General features: G+C 40.2%; 1 protein-coding gene across 8 annotated transcripts in view; it reads left to right on the top strand.

Annotated features, from left to right (window-relative positions):
• The window catches only part of COL16A1 (collagen type XVI alpha 1 chain), a 327,454-nt gene that overhangs the window by 208,493 nt on the left and 101,089 nt on the right, over nucleotides 1-17,872 (top strand). For all 8 annotated transcript variants that reach the window (XM_069757001.1, XM_069756995.1, XM_069756999.1 and 5 more), the window contains 8 exons: nucleotides 2,004-2,099; nucleotides 2,613-2,651; nucleotides 3,306-3,350; nucleotides 6,062-6,097; nucleotides 6,193-6,300; nucleotides 7,150-7,185; nucleotides 13,182-13,217; nucleotides 16,273-16,344. In XM_069757001.1, the coding sequence (XP_069613102.1) occupies nucleotides 2,004-2,099; nucleotides 2,613-2,651; nucleotides 3,306-3,350; nucleotides 6,062-6,097; nucleotides 6,193-6,300; nucleotides 7,150-7,185; nucleotides 13,182-13,217; nucleotides 16,273-16,344 (468 nt within the window). The remainder of the gene's footprint in view (nucleotides 1-2,003; nucleotides 2,100-2,612; nucleotides 2,652-3,305; nucleotides 3,351-6,061; nucleotides 6,098-6,192; nucleotides 6,301-7,149; nucleotides 7,186-13,181; nucleotides 13,218-16,272; nucleotides 16,345-17,872) is intronic.

The raw sequence follows: 17,872 nt of genomic DNA, 5'->3' as shown, positions 1-17,872 counted from the left end.
TTCTGCATACCTGGGTACTGCATCTCTGCGCTATCAGGGTCCCCCCTGAGCTGTCTTGGGCTCCTTGCAAGTGGTTTCACAATAACGGAGACACAGTGTGGCTTTACTTCAACATCAACAGCTTTACTCAGCATATCCAAGACATTTCCAGTATAATCATCATTTACATTTTCTTATTGTTACATATCTCCTTACATATCAATTGTATTCACATATACTGATGTTACATCTTTGCATAAAATTCTGTACTAGATATACAGTTAGGGCCAGAAATATTTGGACAGTGACACAAGTTTTGTTATTTTAGCTGTTTACAAAAACATGTTCAGAAATACAATTATATATATAATATGGGCTGAAAGTGCACACTCCCAGCTGCAATATGATAGTTTCCACATCCAAATCGGAGAAAGGGTTTAGGAATCATAGCTCTGTAATGCATAGCGTCCTCTTTTTCAAGGGACCAAAAGTAATTGGACAATGGACTCTAAGGGCTGCAATTAACTCTGAAGGCGTCTCCCTCGTTAACCTGTAATCAATGAAGTAGTTAAAAGGTCAGGGGTGGATTCCAGGTGTGTGGTTTTGCATTTGGAAGCTGTTGCTGTGAGCAGACAACATGCGGTCAAAGGAACTCTCAATTGAGGTGAAGCAGAACATCCTGAGGCTGAAAAAAAAAAAATCCATCAGAGAGATAGCAGACATGCTTGGAGTAGCAAAATCAACAGTTGGGTACATTCTGAGAAAAAAGGAATTGACTGGTGAGCTTGGGAACTCAAAAAGGCCTGGGCGTCCACGGATGACAACAGTGGTGGATGATCGCCGCATACTTAATTTGGTGAAGAAGAACCCGTTCACAACATCAACTGAAGTCCAGAACACTCTCAGTGAAGTAGGTGTATCTGTCTCTAAGTCAACAGTAAAGAGAAGACTCCATGACAGTAAATACAAAGGGTTCACATCTAGATGCAAACCATTCATCAATACCAAAAATAGACAGGCCAGAGTTAAATTTGCAGAAAAACACCTCAAGAAGCCAGCTCAGTTCTGGAAAAGTATTCTATGGACAGATGAGACAAAGATCAACCTGTACCAGAATGATGGGAAGAAAAAAGTTTGGAGAAGAAAGGGAACGGCACATGATCCAAGGCACACCACATCCTCTGTAAAACATGGTGGAGGCAACGTGATGGCATGGGCATGCATGGCTTTCAATGGCACTGGGTCACTTGTGTTTATTGATGACATAAGAGCAGACAAGAGTAGCCGGATGAATTCTGAAGTGTACCGGGATATACTTTCAGCCCAGATTCAGCCAAATGCTGCAAAGTTGATTGGACGCCGCTTCATAGTACAGATGGACAATGACCCCAAGCATACAGCCAAAGCTACCCAGGAGTTCATGAGTGCCAAAAAGTGGAACATTCTGCAATGGCCAAGTCAATCTCCAGATCTAAACCCAATTGAGCATGCATTTCACTTGCTCAAATCCAGACTTAAGACGGAAAGACCCACAAACAAGCAAGACCTGAAGGCTGCGGCTGTAAAGGCCTGGCAAAGTATTAAGAAGGAGGAAACCCAGCGTTTGGTGATGTCCATGGGTTCCAGACTTAAGGCAGTGATTGCCTCCAAAGGATTTGCAACAAAATATTGAAAATAAAAATATTTTGTTTGGGTTATGTTTATTTGTCCAATTACTTTTGACCTCCTAAAATGTGGAGTGTTTGTAAAGAAATGTGTACAATTCCTACATTTTCTATCAGATATTTTTGTTCAACCCTTCAAATTAAACGTTACAATCTGCACTTGAATTCTGTTGTAGAAGTTTCATTTCAAATCCAATGTGGTGGCATGCAGAGCCCAACTCGCGAAAATTGTGTCACTGTCCAAATATTTCTGGCCCTAACTGTAGATCAAAGTGTTTTGTAGCTAAAACTTGTTTATGGTTCAGACGTTTTGGCCACTTCTTGATTGATTGCTTTTGTTTTCTAACTATTTTGCATTAGGGGGAGACTGGAATAGTAGGTCCTGAAGGTCTTGCAGGAGAGCCAGGGCCTCCAGGTAAACCTGGACTACCAGGAGTTGGAATACCAGGCAAACCGGTGAGTTCTAGAATTCTCCTTGAAGCTGTAGACACTAATCCCTCAGTGTTGACAGATTGGTTTGTAGCCTGTAATTCCTGATCACATTTTTTTTCAGTTTGGACATTTCTTGTGTCTTTATTACTCCTATTGATACGCTTGACGTTTCAGGTAGTTACGTTATGAAATAGTGGCTGCAGAGCTGAATAAAACACAGTTGTGTTTTTTTTTTTTATTTCTCCGCTCTATTGTGGATATGTTGGCTTGTAAGGTGAAATGAAAAACTAAAGCTACATTATAGTCAGTTCTGCAGGTATTATTCCGTGATGTGGATAGTTTCACATGCTCAAACAATTATATGGTCCTCCTTAAATAAGGTCGAACTAACCTAGATTGCATTACTACTAATACTAAAATAGTTACACAAAATAAGTTGTTTGCATGCCAATTCATATATATACAATTACAAGATTTTGTATTTTAAAGCTATGCATTCTGTGTAAACTTATATGTTATTACTTTTTTTATTTCTAGGGCAGTCCTGGTGGTGCACCGGGTCCTCCAGGAGAAAATGTAAGAAAAGAAAAAACACAGCCATTGTAATCGAATAGCTAAACAAAATTACTTCAGTGGAGTTGTCCACATTATCTTCATTTTCAGAAAAATATACAGCTTTTCCCACAGACTTTACAGTTATCCTGTCGACAAAATGTTAGCTGGTGAAGAAGCATGTGATCAAATCTGTCCAATAGCCTCTTCAAACAAAACACTCAAAATGGATAATATTTTTTCAAGTGGAGGAGGCAGGTCCGATCACATGCTTCTACATTAGAGCAATATTAAAACTTGAGAGTCCTCAGTGGTTGACACCTTTTTAGTCATGATGAATTAAATGACCTGTAGCGTCACACCTCCCCCTTTCCTACTCCAGCTCCACCCATTTTAGTGGATCTGTGAGAAACTGGCGTGGTGACGTCAAAAGTTGATACATTTTTACGCAACTTCAAACTTTGGTGAAATTGCTTCGATAAATTGGGGCTTAAGAGTGGGATAAGGATTTGGGAATATGCTCTACAGCCTCCTGTCCAAGTAGGGAAAGGTGTTATAGAATCAACTTGCACCAGCAGGTACTTCCTGGATAAGCATACACAAAGTAATTTCAGAATGAATATGTTGGTATATTCTTAGCACTTCTTAGTATTTACCATTTTCTTTTCTAACCCTCAGGGTCAACCAGGAACTCCAGGCAAAGAAGGACCTGGAGGGAAACCGGTTAGTATTTCTACTGTTGACATACTTGTAGAGTCAGTTGCACAATTTATGATCTCTGAAAATAGCTTAAATCTGACCTAAAGAAAGGAATCTCTCAAAAGCAATAATTGTTTTTATTAATGTTTATATATTTATTTTTTTACAGTTACAGTAAAGTATGTCAGCTGGCAATGCTGTCTGCATGACCCTAGCATTATGCCAAGTTGCACATATGCTATAATATATTTGTGTCATAAGCTTCTTTCTTTAGCATAGTGGTGAGGTGGATCATTTCCTTTACTGTAATTATTATTATTATTATTTATTCTTATAGCGCCATTTATTCCATGGCACTTTACATGTGAGGAGGGGTATACATAATAAAAACAAGTACAATAATCTTAAACAATACAAGTCATAACTGGGTCAGGAGGAGAGAGGACCCTGCTCGCGAAGGCTCACAATCTACAAGGGATGGGTGAGAATACAGTAGGCGAGGATAGCGCTGGTCATGCAGCGGTTTGGTCGATCGGTGGTTACTGCAGGTTGTAGGCTTGTCGGAAGAGGCGGGTCTTCAGGTTTTTTTTGAAGGTTTCGATGGTAGGCGAGAGTCTGATGTGTTGTGGTAGAGGGTTTCCAAGTAAGGGTGATACGCGAGAGAAATCTTGTATACGATTGTGGGAAGAGGAGATAAGAGGGGAGTAGAGAAGGAGATCGTGTGAGGATCGGAGGTTGCGTATAGGTAAGTACCGGGAGACGAGGTCACAGATGTATGGAGGAGACAGGTTGTGGATGGCTTTGTACGTCATGGTTAGGGTTTTGTACTGGAGTCTCTGGGCAATGGGGAGCCAGTGAAGGGATTGACAGAGGGGAGAGGCCGGGGAACAGCAGGGGGACAGGTGGATTAGTCGGGCAGCAGAGTTTAGAATAGATTGGAGGGGTGCGAGAGTGTTAGAGGGGAGGTGACAGAGCAGGAGGTTGCAGTTGTTTAGGCGAGAGATGATGAGGGCATGCACTATGGTTTTTGCAGATTCTTGGTTGAGGAATGTAGGGATTCGTGAAATATTTTTGAGTTGAAGTCAGCAGGAAGTGGAAAGGGCTTGGATATGTGGTTCGAAGGAGAGATCAGCGTCAAGGATTACCCAAGGCAGCGAGCTTGTGGGACTGGGGAGAGCGGGCAGCCATTTACTGTAATGGATAGGTTCGTTGGGGGGGGGTCGCGTGAGATGGGGGAATGATGATGAATTCTGTTTTGTCCATGTTAATTTCAGAAATCTAGCGGAGAAGAAGGATGAAATAGTGGACAGACATTGAGGGATTCTGGTTAGTAGGGAGGTGATATCTAGTCCACAGATGTAGATCTGTGTGTCATCAGCATAGAGGTGATACTGAAAGCCATGAGATTCTATGAGCTGTCCCAGGCCAAAGGTGTAAATGGAGAAGAGCAGGGGCACAAGGACTGAACCTTGTGGGACTCCGACAGATAGTGGGCGAGGTGAGGAAGTGGTGTGTGACTGGGAGACGCTGAATGTCCAGTCTGTTAGGTATGATGAGATCCAGGATAGGGCCAAGTCTGTGATGCCAAGGGATGAGAGGGTCTGTAGTAATAGGGAATGGTCCACTGTGTCAAAGGCAGCCGACAGGTCGAGGAGGACAGAGTAGTGTCGCTTGCTCTTGGCGGTTAAGAGGTCATTGGTGACCTGTAATGCTCTTTACTCTGGGTAGTAAACAATTTTTAACATTTATTCATATTTTAAAGCTATTTTACAGTTCACTGGCTTCGGGGGAATATCTGAACTATGGGTGGTGTTTCTGTTAAAAAAAAAAATGTCAACAGTTCTATTAGTTATACGTAGATATTTAAAACAAAAATAACCTAAAATGAAAAATGATTTAAGGAATTACCTAGAAAAGAATATGGAAAGCAAAAGAGAAAAGAGAAAAATGGAGGGTAACATGAGGAAGTTAGAACCGTGGTTATATCCTACTCCATATCAACTTTAATATAGCTGTGAAAATCCTGTTGGGTTCTAAACCTGGAAAAAGCTGACATATTTGGGCTGTTAAATCTGATGTAGCTCAAGATGAAATCTGGCTCCAAAAATATATAATGACTTTTGGGGGTCATATAATGAACTCTAAAAATAAAATCAGATCTCATCTGGGGATCTAAGTAGGTTTTTTAGATCAGGTCTTCTTGATTTTCCTTGATATACTTCAATTTTATTTTCAGAGCTATATACACAGCTTCCACATGAAGCTAAAATACAGCCAACTGAACAACGCATAAAGCAAATATATAAAAGGTTGTAAATAAACTAAAATGTAATGGAGAGCTATGGTTTAAGGCAAGGCACAGTAGACTTTTTCAGATTTGTCTAGTAGGTGTTTTATGGCTCTGTGTATTATGTTTTTATGTTTAGCTGAGTACAGGTGACAGTTTTTTGGCCACTGTGAGTACTAAACCGTCTTGAAGTATGTGTGCAGAAAGCTGTATAGGATTGCATGCAGTATATTGTTTTTATGTGCTGTAAATTTGTATCCATATATCTAGTAGTTCTGTACAGTCTAAAGACCGTCCCTTTCACCTATTCTCTCATTTCACACATTGAGAAAATGATTTCTGTAGATGTGCCATAAACTGATGTCTACATGCTGTTGCTATCAACCATTTTTTTTTTGAGCCCGCTATCAGTTTACTTGAATCTGTAATGTCATTTTTATTTCTACAGGGCAAACCAGGAGTCCCTGGAATAAGGGGAGAAAAGGTAAACTTGGCTTCACTTTATTCTTGAATTGTTCTATTACAGTAAGAACACAGAGTAGCAATGTTTGATTTTATTTTGCGCTTGTTTTTTTCCAGGGTGATCCATGTGAGGTTTGCCCAACTATTAGCACTGATGGCATTATCAGTGTGCCCGGTGTAAAAGGGCAGAAGGGTAGTGCCGGAATTGGACAGCCAGGAACAGCAGTGAGTAATGACTAAAGTATGACAAAAGGCCCCCTTACACATTAGACTGTTGGGAGAACGAGCCAATATTGACCACTTTGTCCGACAGTCTAATGTATATCATAGTACTGGACAACTAATCGTCAGAGGAGATATCGATAAGGCATGTTCAATTTCAGACTGCCGATCGCTTTGTTCTCCTGGAGATAAGCCATTGATGTCAGATTTCTCATAAAGAACATAGGAGTGCTCTGCCAAATGATCACTCTTGTGTTTGGAAGACCGACCAAGATGGCTGCCAGCTGAACAATCTGCTAAAGCGTCGTTCTACCGTCAGCCATCTATCGTGTATTGCTGGTTTCATTCAGATAATGGACATACACTGAGAATCATTAATTATGATTTGTGCCCCAAATGTCCCTAATAAACTCAACTACTGTGACTGGAACAGTGGATGACTGGTGTGGATCAAGAAAGCAAAAATTCAAAGGGAATCTGATACCAGGTTTTTTCTACCTTATCTGAGAATAGAATGATGTAAGAGCATAAATACTGATTCCTGTGATGTATAACTTACTGAGCTACAGTTTTGATAAAATAATTGTATTTATCTGCTGCAGATCTAGCAGTTCTCTGAATGCTGAGCTCTGAATAACCCCTCCCACACCTCTGATTGGCAGCTTTCTTACACTGTGCATAGGTGGAAAACTGCCAGTAATGGGGGTAGGGCTATACAGAGTTCATGATTATGGTGGCAAAAACCTGATAACAGATTCCCTTTGACATGAGTTAGCTCATTCTGATAACTTCTCAGTGACTCATACTTAAAAAAAACATCATGTATCTGACTCTTACTTTTATTCTCTGTAGGGCCCAGCAGGCTTATCAGGACCAAAAGGTGAACAGGTATACCTGGCATGAGTTCGAAGAATAACAATCAATTCAGGCTTGCATACTTTCCACTGTACAGGCAGGCCTCCATGAATTATTTTTCCCTGCACCTTGTGTGTTGCATAAACTTACTAACTGTTCTAGTATTACACTTCAAATCCAAGTTCACACATTCAGTATTCGGTCAGTATTTTACCTCAGTATTTGTAAGCCAAAACCAGGAGTGGAACAGTCAGAGGAAAAGTATAATAGAAACACGTCACCACTTCTGTATTTAACACCCACTTCAGGTTTTGGCTTACAAATACTGAGGTAAAATACTGACCAAATACTCAACGTGTGAATGGGGCCTAATGGAGTTACACTGCTCCAAAATATTTCTATTGCACATTGTTGCACTCAAACTTACAGAGTTGTATAAGATAATCATTAATTGCTATATAGCATATTAGAGGTGTTGATGATTAGTCACTACATCAATTTATATATAAGACCTAAAGAAACAGATGACACATCTGACCACAGTGATTTCAATAAAAACAGGAATCAGTTGTGCCCTTCTGCATGCCATATTCTTTTACGGTGTACGATAAGGAAACCAGTGTTAGGCTAGGTTCACACCTAAGCTTTGTATAGTAAGCCTTTTTTTCTATAGGTCATTCAGAACCTAAATGAGCAATTTCATTAGATTTCTAAGCTATAAAATAGCTCTAAAAATCTCAGCTTGCTGCGATTAAATAAAGAAGTCATGAAAGAGATTAAGCTACTCTCTATTTTCTTTCAAAAGTTGTATTCTCAAAAGTTCATTCTCTGTCCTCCATAGTACACACCTGCACAAGGCAAGATTGCTTTGCGCAGGCGTGTACTATGGAGGACAGAGAATGAACTTCAATCCAATATTGCAGCCAGCATGCAGCCAGCGGGTAAGGAAAGGGTGAATCAAACACCCGAAAACTCCGCCCATATGACCCAAAACCAGTCCCGCCAAATTCAGGTGACAGAGTCCCTTTAAGGATTTAATATGAACATGAAAAACAGTTTAAAACAAATGTCAAAAGGCACAGGATGGAAATCTGAAGAATTTTAGGACGATCATGAGAATAGGCTCTAAGACCCCAATTCAATAAGGCAACTTCGTCAGAATTCTGGTGTAAATTGCTTTGAAAAGTTCGAGGTCTGAACTGAACACCTAGTGTCCATGTACAGCACCCAGAACACAAACTTCTCCAGGAAGTCCATGTTACTGTTCAGGTTTGACACCACGAAAATCTTCTGTTTCCGACACTGTCATCTGTGTTTCTGTTAGTGGCTCTGATTGGCGGTAAGTTCATTTCCACCGGTCAGAGAGCTATGGTTTCCACGTGTGAGCTAGCAGCTGTGATTGGCGGTAAAAAGGTTACTGCCGGTCACTGGCATTAGTTGATGAGAGAGTCCTACTATTACCCCACTTGCCATCGCACAAGGCAAGGGCGAAGAGCTGGGCAAAGCGCAAGAATTGGGGCATCTACTAGATGCGCCTTTTCTGGGGTGGCTGTGGGCTGGCTGCTATTTTAGGCAGGGGACAAAATATTCATGGTCCCTTATCAGTCTGAGAATACCAGCACCTAGCTGTCTGCTTTAGCTCGACTGGTTGTCAAAAATGCGGGGGACCCCACGCTATTTTTTTAAATTATTTATTTACATAACAGCATTGGACGCCTCTATTCTTGGTAACCAGCCATGATAAAGCTGTCAGCTAAGGGGTGCAACCCCCAGCTGTTAGTTTTGCCTGAGCTGGTTATCAAAAATAGATGAGACACCACGTATTCTTTTTATTTATTTATAGCGCATCAGTCTCATCAGTCTCGCCTGATTTTGCTGTTATGAGTGACAGCAGGCATACACTGATGACAGTAGTACCACTCTGACAGAGGCAGTAACAATGTTACCGCCGATCAGAGTCTGTGTTTGCCGCGCTGTCTCGCAGATAACAGCATGTCAAACAATGGATGTTCAGGCCCCACATTCATCTAAATGGGTTCTGGGTTCGGGTACTATTCTGACCCGAACCAAACTTTTTCAAATGTTCGGCCTAACCCACCGAATCCAAACATCCACGGGTTCTCCCATCAGTCGTTTTTCCCAGCTCCCCAAAATGCACTCCACTCGTCAGATGTTCCATATTCATGAAGAGGCATGCACCTCTTCAAGAATCAGGAGCATTTAACTCCATCACACCCTATCAAAAAGACGTAGGAGAAAATCGCTGGCCTAGATGAATTGCTTCCTTAAATTTTCTACTGAATGGAAATGACCAACAGTGCATATGGCATAATGGTATATTCTACCCACCTACATGAGAAAGAAAAGTGTGCTAGAAATTCTATTTCCCTTAGTCCAAAGCAACAGCACAAAAAGTTGTCAAAGAATTCTTAGTTGCCATTGCCCTTTGCTGTTACCTATAAAAAAAATCATTACGGAAGAATGCCTGCCATTTCTTTTTTTTCTACCCAATTTAGAAAAAAAATGGTTTAGATAGCAGTTAAATTCCTGATGTGCGTTTGGCTTGGAATCATTAAAACATACAAAAGCATTCCCACCTGCACAAAGTTTATTGATTTTGATTGATGTGCACATAGCCTTCAGCTACTTCCAGTACCTATAATGTCAAGATCTTTATATTGTCTAGGCGGGATTGTTTATTTGCCTTTCTTAGAAAATAGTTCAGTGGGGTTTATTTGATATAGTTTTATTACTAAGACCAGTTTTCTTCTGTAACCTAGAACTATAAAAGTGGACCTAATTTTACAATGCACATATCATATAAAACATACATAGTAACATAGTTAGTAAGGCCGAAAAAAGACATTTGTCCATCCAGTTCAGCCTATATTCCATCATAATAAATACCCAGATCTACGTCCTTCTACAGAACCTAATAATTGTATGATACAATATTGTTCTGCTCCAGGAAGACATCCAGGCCTCTCTTGAACCCCTCGACTGAGTTCGCCATCACCACCTCCTCAGGCAAGCAATTCCAGATTCTCACTGCCCTAACAGTAAATAATCCTCTTCTATGTTGGTGGAAAAACCTTCTCTCCTCCAGACGCAAAGAATGCCCCCTTGTGCCCGTCACCTTCCTTGGTATAAACAGATCCTCAGCGAGATATTTGTATTGTCCCCTTATATACTTATACATGGTTATTAGATCGCCCCTCAGTCGTCTTTTTTCTAGACTAAATAATCCTAATTTCGCTAATCTATCTGGGTATTGTAGTTCTCCCATCCCCTTTATTAATTTTGTTGCCCTCCTTTGTACTCTCTCTAGTTCCATTATATCCTTCCTGAGCACCGGTGCCCAAAACTGGACACAGTACTCCATGTGCGGTCTAACTAGGGATTTGTACAGAGGCAGTATAATGCTCTCATCATGTGTATCCAGACCTCTTTTAATGCACCCCATGATCCTGTTTGCCTTGGCAGCTGCTGCCTGGCACTGGCTGCTCCAGGTAAGTTTATCATTAACTAGGATCCCCAAGTCCTTCTCCCTGTCAGATTTACCCAGTGGTTTCCCGTTCAGTGTGTAATGGTGATATTGATTCCCTCTTCCCATGTGTATAACCTTACATTTATCATTGTTAAACCTCATCTGCCACCTTTCAGCCCAAGTTTCCAACTTATCCAGATCCATCTGTAGCAGAATACTATCTTCTCTTGTATTAACTGCTTTACATAGTTTTGTATCATCTGCAAATATCGATATTTTACTGTGTAAACCTTTTACCAGATCATTAATGAATATGTTGAAGAGAACAGGTCCCAATACTGACCCCTGCGGTACCCCACTGGTCACAGCGACCCAGTTAGAGACTATACCATTTATAACCACCCTCTGCTTTCTATCACTAAGCCAGTTACTAACCCATTTACACACATGTTCCCCCAGACCAAGCATTCTCATTTTGTGTACCAACCTCTTGTGCGGCATGGTATCAAACGCTTTGGAAAAATCGAGATATACCACGTCCAATGACTCACCGTGGTCCAGCCTATAGCTTACCTCTTCATAAAAACTGATTAGATTGGTTTGACAGGAGCGATTTCTCATAAACCCATGCTGATATGGAGTTAAACAGTTATTCTCATTGAGATAATCCAGAATAACATCCCTCAGAAACCCTTCAAATATTTTACCAACAATAGAGGTTAGACTTACTGGCCTATAATTTCCAGGTTCACTTTTAGAGCCCTTTTTGAATATTGGCACCACATTTGCTATGCGCCAGTCCTGCGGAACAGACCCTGTCGCTATAGAGTCACTAAAAATAAGAAATAATGGTTTATCTATTACATTACTTAGTTCTCTTAGTACTCGTGGGTGTATGCCATCCGGACCCGGAGATTTATCTATTTTAATCTTATTTAGCCGGTTTCGCACCTCTTCTTGGGTTAGATTGGTGACCCTTAATATAGGGTTTTCATTGTTTCTTGGGATTTCACCTAGCATTTCATTTTCCACCGTGAATACCGTGGAGAAGAAGGTGTTTAATATGTTAGCTTTTTCCTCGTCATCTACAACCATTCTTTCCTCACTATTTTTTAAGGGGCCTACATTTTCAGTTTTTATTCTTTTACTATTGATATAGTTGAAGAACAGTTTGGGATTAGTTTTACTCTCCTTAGCAATGTGCTTCTCTGTTTCCTTTTTGGCAGCTTTAATTAGTTTTTTAGATAAAGTATTTTTCTCCCTATAGTTTTTTAGAGCTTCAATGGTGCCATCCTGCTTTAGTAGTGCAAATGCTTTCTTTTTACTGTTAATTGCCTGTCTTACTTCTTTGTTTAGCCACATTGGGTTTTTCCTATTTCTAGTCCTTTTATTCCCACAAGGTATAAACCGCTTACACTGCCTATTTAGGATGTTCTTAAACATTTTCCATTTATTATCTGTATTCTTATTTCTGAGGATATTGTCCCAGTCTACCAGATTAAGGGCATCTCTAAGCTGTTCAAACTTTGCCTTCCTAAAGTTCAATGTTTTTGTGACTCCCTGACAAGTCCCCCTAGTGAAAGACAGGTGAAACTGCACAATATTGTGGTCGCTATTTCCTAAATGCCCGACCACCTGCAGATTTGTTATTCTGTCAGGTCTATTAGATAGTATTAGGTCTAAAAGTGCTGCTCCTCTGGTTGGATTCTGCACCAATTGTGAAAGATAATTTTTCTTGGTTATTAGCAGAAACCTGTTGCCTTTATGGGTTTCACAGGTTTCTGTTTCCCAGTTAATATCCGGGTAGTTAAAGTCCCCCATAACCAGGACCTCATTATGGGTTGCAGCTTCATCTATCTGCTTTAGAAGTAGACTTTCCATGCTTTCTGTTATATTTGGGGGTTTGTAACAGACCCCAATGAGAATTTTGTTACCATTTTTCCCTCCATGAATTTCAACCCATATAAAAGGATCAGGTGTGGAGAGAGGCTGCTGCTGAGGCTCATCCATGGTGGCAACCATCATGTATGTGTTCCAGAGGAATCGCACAACTACTTTCAAAGCACAAGTAATATGCTTTGTGTGAACTTTAGCAACTACAGGGCCAGAAAACACTGATTAGGAAAAGAAGTCTAATTTCCAAAATACAAATTAGATTAGCATCTGTCTTTGATTGGCTGGAGGTGATGATGTAACCTAATTGCCCCTCCTATAAGCAGCTTTACCCTAGTGAAAATATCAAGGATGGAAGAACTGGTAAAGCAACAGTTTTGCTCTACCATGCAGTGCCATTTTCAGATATCCATGGGACAATCCAGAGACTCGGACACATCACTGGCAACTGTACCTTAGTTGTGCTTATCCTTAAATACAATCACTTGCAGAAATGATTCTTAGGGAGTTTGAAAGTCTGCTATTATCCAATATGTTTAGTTCTTCAAAAAAAGAACATAAAGTTCTGTTATTTTGTAAGAAAGGTTCTATGTTTAGGAATGTAATCAACATAATAAAGAGAGCCTTTTTTTATTTTGTTTGAATACAGGGAACCCCGGGCATTGATGGATTTAAGGGTGAAAAGGTAAGCTGTTAAACATAATCTAATATCAATTGGCTTACAAAGACAAGCTACAAAATGGGATTCTGTCTTAAGTAACTAAATGACTAGGCTTTGAAATCTTTTGTTGAATGGGGAGAACATAAAGAAACCAGTAAAGCATGTTACATTACACAAAATTATACGTCTGGTCAAAATGCATTGAATGTTTTCCACTTTGGCTAGAAATTTGTGGTTGTTTTACTAAGCCCTGGCTGAAAACACCACAGTTGGTATGCAAGGTTATGGGCCAAATGTAAACTGTTCCAAGCAATGCAATGGAGATTACTGGCATTACTAAATTCTCAGCTCCTGCTTCATTTATTATGTATTTATTCATTAGCACAATCCAGAATACTGTACATGTACATATGCACGTTTGCCAGCTGTACATGGTACGCAACAGCTCGCCAGCTTTAGCTCATTGTGATATGCTAAAAATCTAATGTGAGTTTGTCCACACAAAACACTTTTCAACTGAAAATTTTGTATTACAAACTTATACACTGCATTGAAAGCTTTTGTTTTTTAATTCTAAACATATTTTTAACCTTAAAAAAACCTTAAAATCTTCTGGTCTTCAGCCGAGTTAGTAAACTACACATATGAAGCTACTTTCTGCACCTTAATCAACAGCTTTTCTGTGCAGACTGGGACAGAAGCAGCAGAAGACAGGAAGATTAAATACGCTCTACTGTACTAAAAACCTAAATAAATCAGCATAGCAATCCCATACTTTACACACACTTAAGACTCTTCATATCCAATGCCATCGTCTAGATTTCTGCAAGGATGACTCTAACTTTTTGCAGACATTTTTTATGACCATTGAAAGTGTATTTAAAGGGAATCTGTCACCACATTTGATCTAAACTGTTAATGTTGGCATACATGTTATAGACTGCTGAATAAAAATCCTACCTGTTTTATATCAGATGCCTTGTTGTTGAGAAATCATCTTTTATCACTTTATGTAAATGACATCTTCCAGGCTCTGGGAAGGATGTTGTCAGGGAGATAACTCCACCTCCAGAGCTTATTTTAAATAAAAGGGGAGCTACTAGTGTGAGACAAGTAACTAACCCAGAACAGGTGAAATAAAATTTGTCTTCTTGCAAACACATTTTCACTTCTCTCTGAGCTATGATGTACTGCAACAATATTGCAACCCTGTCTTCCTGTGAGATGGAAGTGGAAGCACTGAGAGGAACCTGCAGATGTGTCAGTTATAGCTCTGCAGTGAGATCAGGAGAGGATAGATCGGCCATTACAGTCTGAGCTGAAAGTAGCATGTAGAGCAGAAGAAGCTGAATAGATTAATATATAATTTTGTATTAAGAGATTCAGTAAACTTTATAATCTATTCATTTCAAATTCTGATTATTCAGGATTGTGGAGTTCAGTGGGCAGTCTTACTAATTGACAGTTATCTCTGAATGAACAGTATCGGGGAAGGCTGTCATTCACTGATTAGGACCACCCACTGGACTGCTAAGCTCAGAATTTGAAAGAATGTAAAGAGTGCATATTACCAATCTGGGGCTATATCTAGCAAAAGTCAGACCCCAACTTCAGTGTCACGAGGTCTTGCTCTTTGCACTAACCGAGCACTCCCGTATACTTTATTAAAGGGACTCTGTCACCCGAATTTGGCGGGCTATGTAAATGCTCTGTGTCTGGTCCGATGGGCGGTGTTTCCTCTTCTTTCATTCCCCCCCCCCCCCTCCTTTCCCGTGGTTCGCAATATTTTCTTGAATTTGAGTAGGTTTCCTCCATAGTTCACGTGTGCGCAATGCAATCTTGCCTTACGCACGCGCAGTATGCTTTGCCCAACTGCGGGCAAAGCCGAAAAGCATTACTGCACATGCACAGCCGCACTATGTCTCGGAAGTATTTCGCTGTGCTCCGGGACAAAGTGTGGCGGCACATGCGCAGTAATGCTTTTCGGCTTTGCCCACAGTTGGGCAAAGCTTACTGCACGTGCGCAAGGCAAGATTGCATTGCACACGCGTGAACTACGGAGGAAACCTACTCAAATTCAAGAAAATATTGCAGACCACGGGAAAGGAAAGGGTGAATGAAAGAAGAGGAAACACCGCCCATCGTACCGGATACAGGGCATTTACATAGCCCGCCAAATTCAGGTGACAGAGTCCCTTTAAAGTGTTACTACTGATCATTACCCACTCTAATGATGTTAATATTCAGTAAGAACTTAGTAAAGTACATGGCAGCACTTAGCTTGCAACGAGATCTTGCAAGAGTTCTCTCTTTCACTGTGAGAGCAGCCACAGAGGGTTGTTGGGACACACTTTACATGCCGGAAGTTCAAGACTGAGTTTTTGCTAGATAGACAGTCTCATTCAGGGGACAATAGGGACTCTATTGACTTTTTTGTTCATAGATTATAGTGTTAGGCTAGGCTCACAGAGTTTTTTGGAGGCCAAAAACTGTCAAGTTTTTCAAACAGCATCCATTTAATTAAACAATCTTTTTTTTAAATTTTGGATGTTCTTTTTGACCGAAGCATCACCTGAAGCACATCTCGATTTTCAAGATATTTTGGCATGCTTTTTGAAGGTTTTTTTTTTACAACAGGACCAGAATCAAAACAGTTGAGCCAAAATTCTGTTGTAAATTGTATAGAAAAGTTGCAAACTTTTTGTGACTATTGCAGTTTTCACACCAATGGGAAAGGGCAGAAACTGGAGTAAGAGCTCTTGCGTTTTGTACAGAGGCACGCACCTCTTGGAACACATTCCTGATTCATTTATATGCATCAGAAAATGGTGAGAAAATCACCAGTCTTGAAAAATCATGGCAACAGAGCTTTTCACAGCCTTTTGAAGTGGAATCTAAGCATAATCTGCTTCAAAGAATTACCGTCATTTCTTTTTTTCCATGCACATAATTTTTCAACACCTCGTCGGGAAAAAAGATTCTCCAAAACCCATATGAAAAATAAAGTGAATTTTACACTGAAATGAATAGGAAGAGTAAAAAACTAGACTTAATTTTTCACTCTGAATTTCTGTTTTAGGGGGAGCCATGTACCTCTTGCGAAGATGTTTTAACACCACATGGTTTGCAGGCTCGTGTAAAAGGCCAAATGGTTAGTAACTTTTTACTTTTAATATGTAATATTAATATTATACTAAATACTTAAGGGGTTGTTTCATCATCTAAATTCGGTACAATTACGAAGTGCTTTTAAAAACAATCAATTTTCCAAAGTATTTATTAAAAATCTCTGTTCTCAAATACAGACAGATTTTTAATTTTATTGTTTACCACTCTAGTGAAGCTTGTAATCAATGTTTTGAAGAACAATAGATAAAGCCAGGTCCAGTGCCACTGTGCTCCTACAGCAGGTGCAGCTGCCTCTGCTTGAGACAGTTTAGGACAATAGTGTGACTATTCTGCTGGTCCTGTCAATCAAGCAGGAGTGCTCTAGAAGTCATTATGAGAACAATCCTGTAATATGCAGTTCTTATGTTGTGAATTAGAACTATGAGAAATGCAATATTCCTGACCTAGCTATTATTACCATCAACCAGTACGTTAAGTAAATAACGCTGAATATCTTGTGACAATGACACCTGTCAGGGGTAGGATATATTAAGCAGCAAGTGAACAATCAGTTGTTGAAGTTGATGTGCAAGAAGCAGAAGAAAATAAGGCAGGCATAAGGGTTCTGCATTTTTAACAAAGACAAAATTGTGATGCCTACACAACTAAGTCTGAGCATCTGCACAACACCTTGTATTTTGGGGTGTTCCCAGCATGCAAGTAATCCAAGGATGGTCAATTAGTGAACCAACAAGTCATGGGTGCCATAGCTCATACTGTAGAAGCCTCAGGATTATCAAAATGTAAGGATAACTTGCCAGCAGGATTTTGTATCCCAAATCTATATAATCTAGTTTACATTGCTGTCATATTGAATACATTCTTCTATTGGTTTTAGCAATTTGTTTTTCCATTTAAGATAAATTCCTGACTCTAATTTTAAGGTTAATGAGCAATAAGTGCAGGGGGCTTGGCCTTGCACTTGCAGCTGTCACGCCTCTCTACATCTTTCCTCTCCCGCCAGTGGCCTCTTCTCTTTCCATTGGTGGTGCATCCCTTCATGATTGATCTGTATACGTGCCTCCTCTAGGAATTTAGCTGCTTGCATAAAAGTTTGGGCAGGATAGCAGGTGGCTGAGAGAAGAGTAACCTGTCAGTCAATAATGGGAGGCTGGCAATGGTGAGAAAAGATGGAGACAGGCCAAAGAGCTGTGCGTGCAGGGCCATCACTTGTGGCTCATTAGCGTAATATTTGGGCAAGGGATTTCTCGGAAATTGAAACATGGATTGCTAAAATAAAGGTATTGATTTAATCAGCATTTCAGCAACTTAATAAAGCGAACCTGCTGACAGGTTTCATTTAAAGTCACTGCTGCAGATGATTGACAGGTCTCTACCATAGCAGGAGACCTGCCAATCACCTGGAGTATTGGTGGGAGAAGCTAGCAAGAAGTGGTGCCAGACCAGACTTTTCTCTTGCTATGGTCCCCAACTTGATCTTCTAACTGCATTTGCCTGAATGGCAAAGCGTTTAACCCCGCATTTTAACAGCGGCAGTTAGGGGGCCTTAT

Source organism: Ranitomeya imitator, chromosome 3 (assembly GCF_032444005.1).
Source record: "Ranitomeya imitator isolate aRanImi1 chromosome 3, aRanImi1.pri, whole genome shotgun sequence".
Taxonomy (NCBI): Eukaryota; Metazoa; Chordata; class Amphibia; order Anura; family Dendrobatidae; genus Ranitomeya; species Ranitomeya imitator.
The sequence above is the reverse complement of the archived record's forward strand: the minus strand, read 5'-3'. Positions and strand labels throughout refer to the sequence as shown.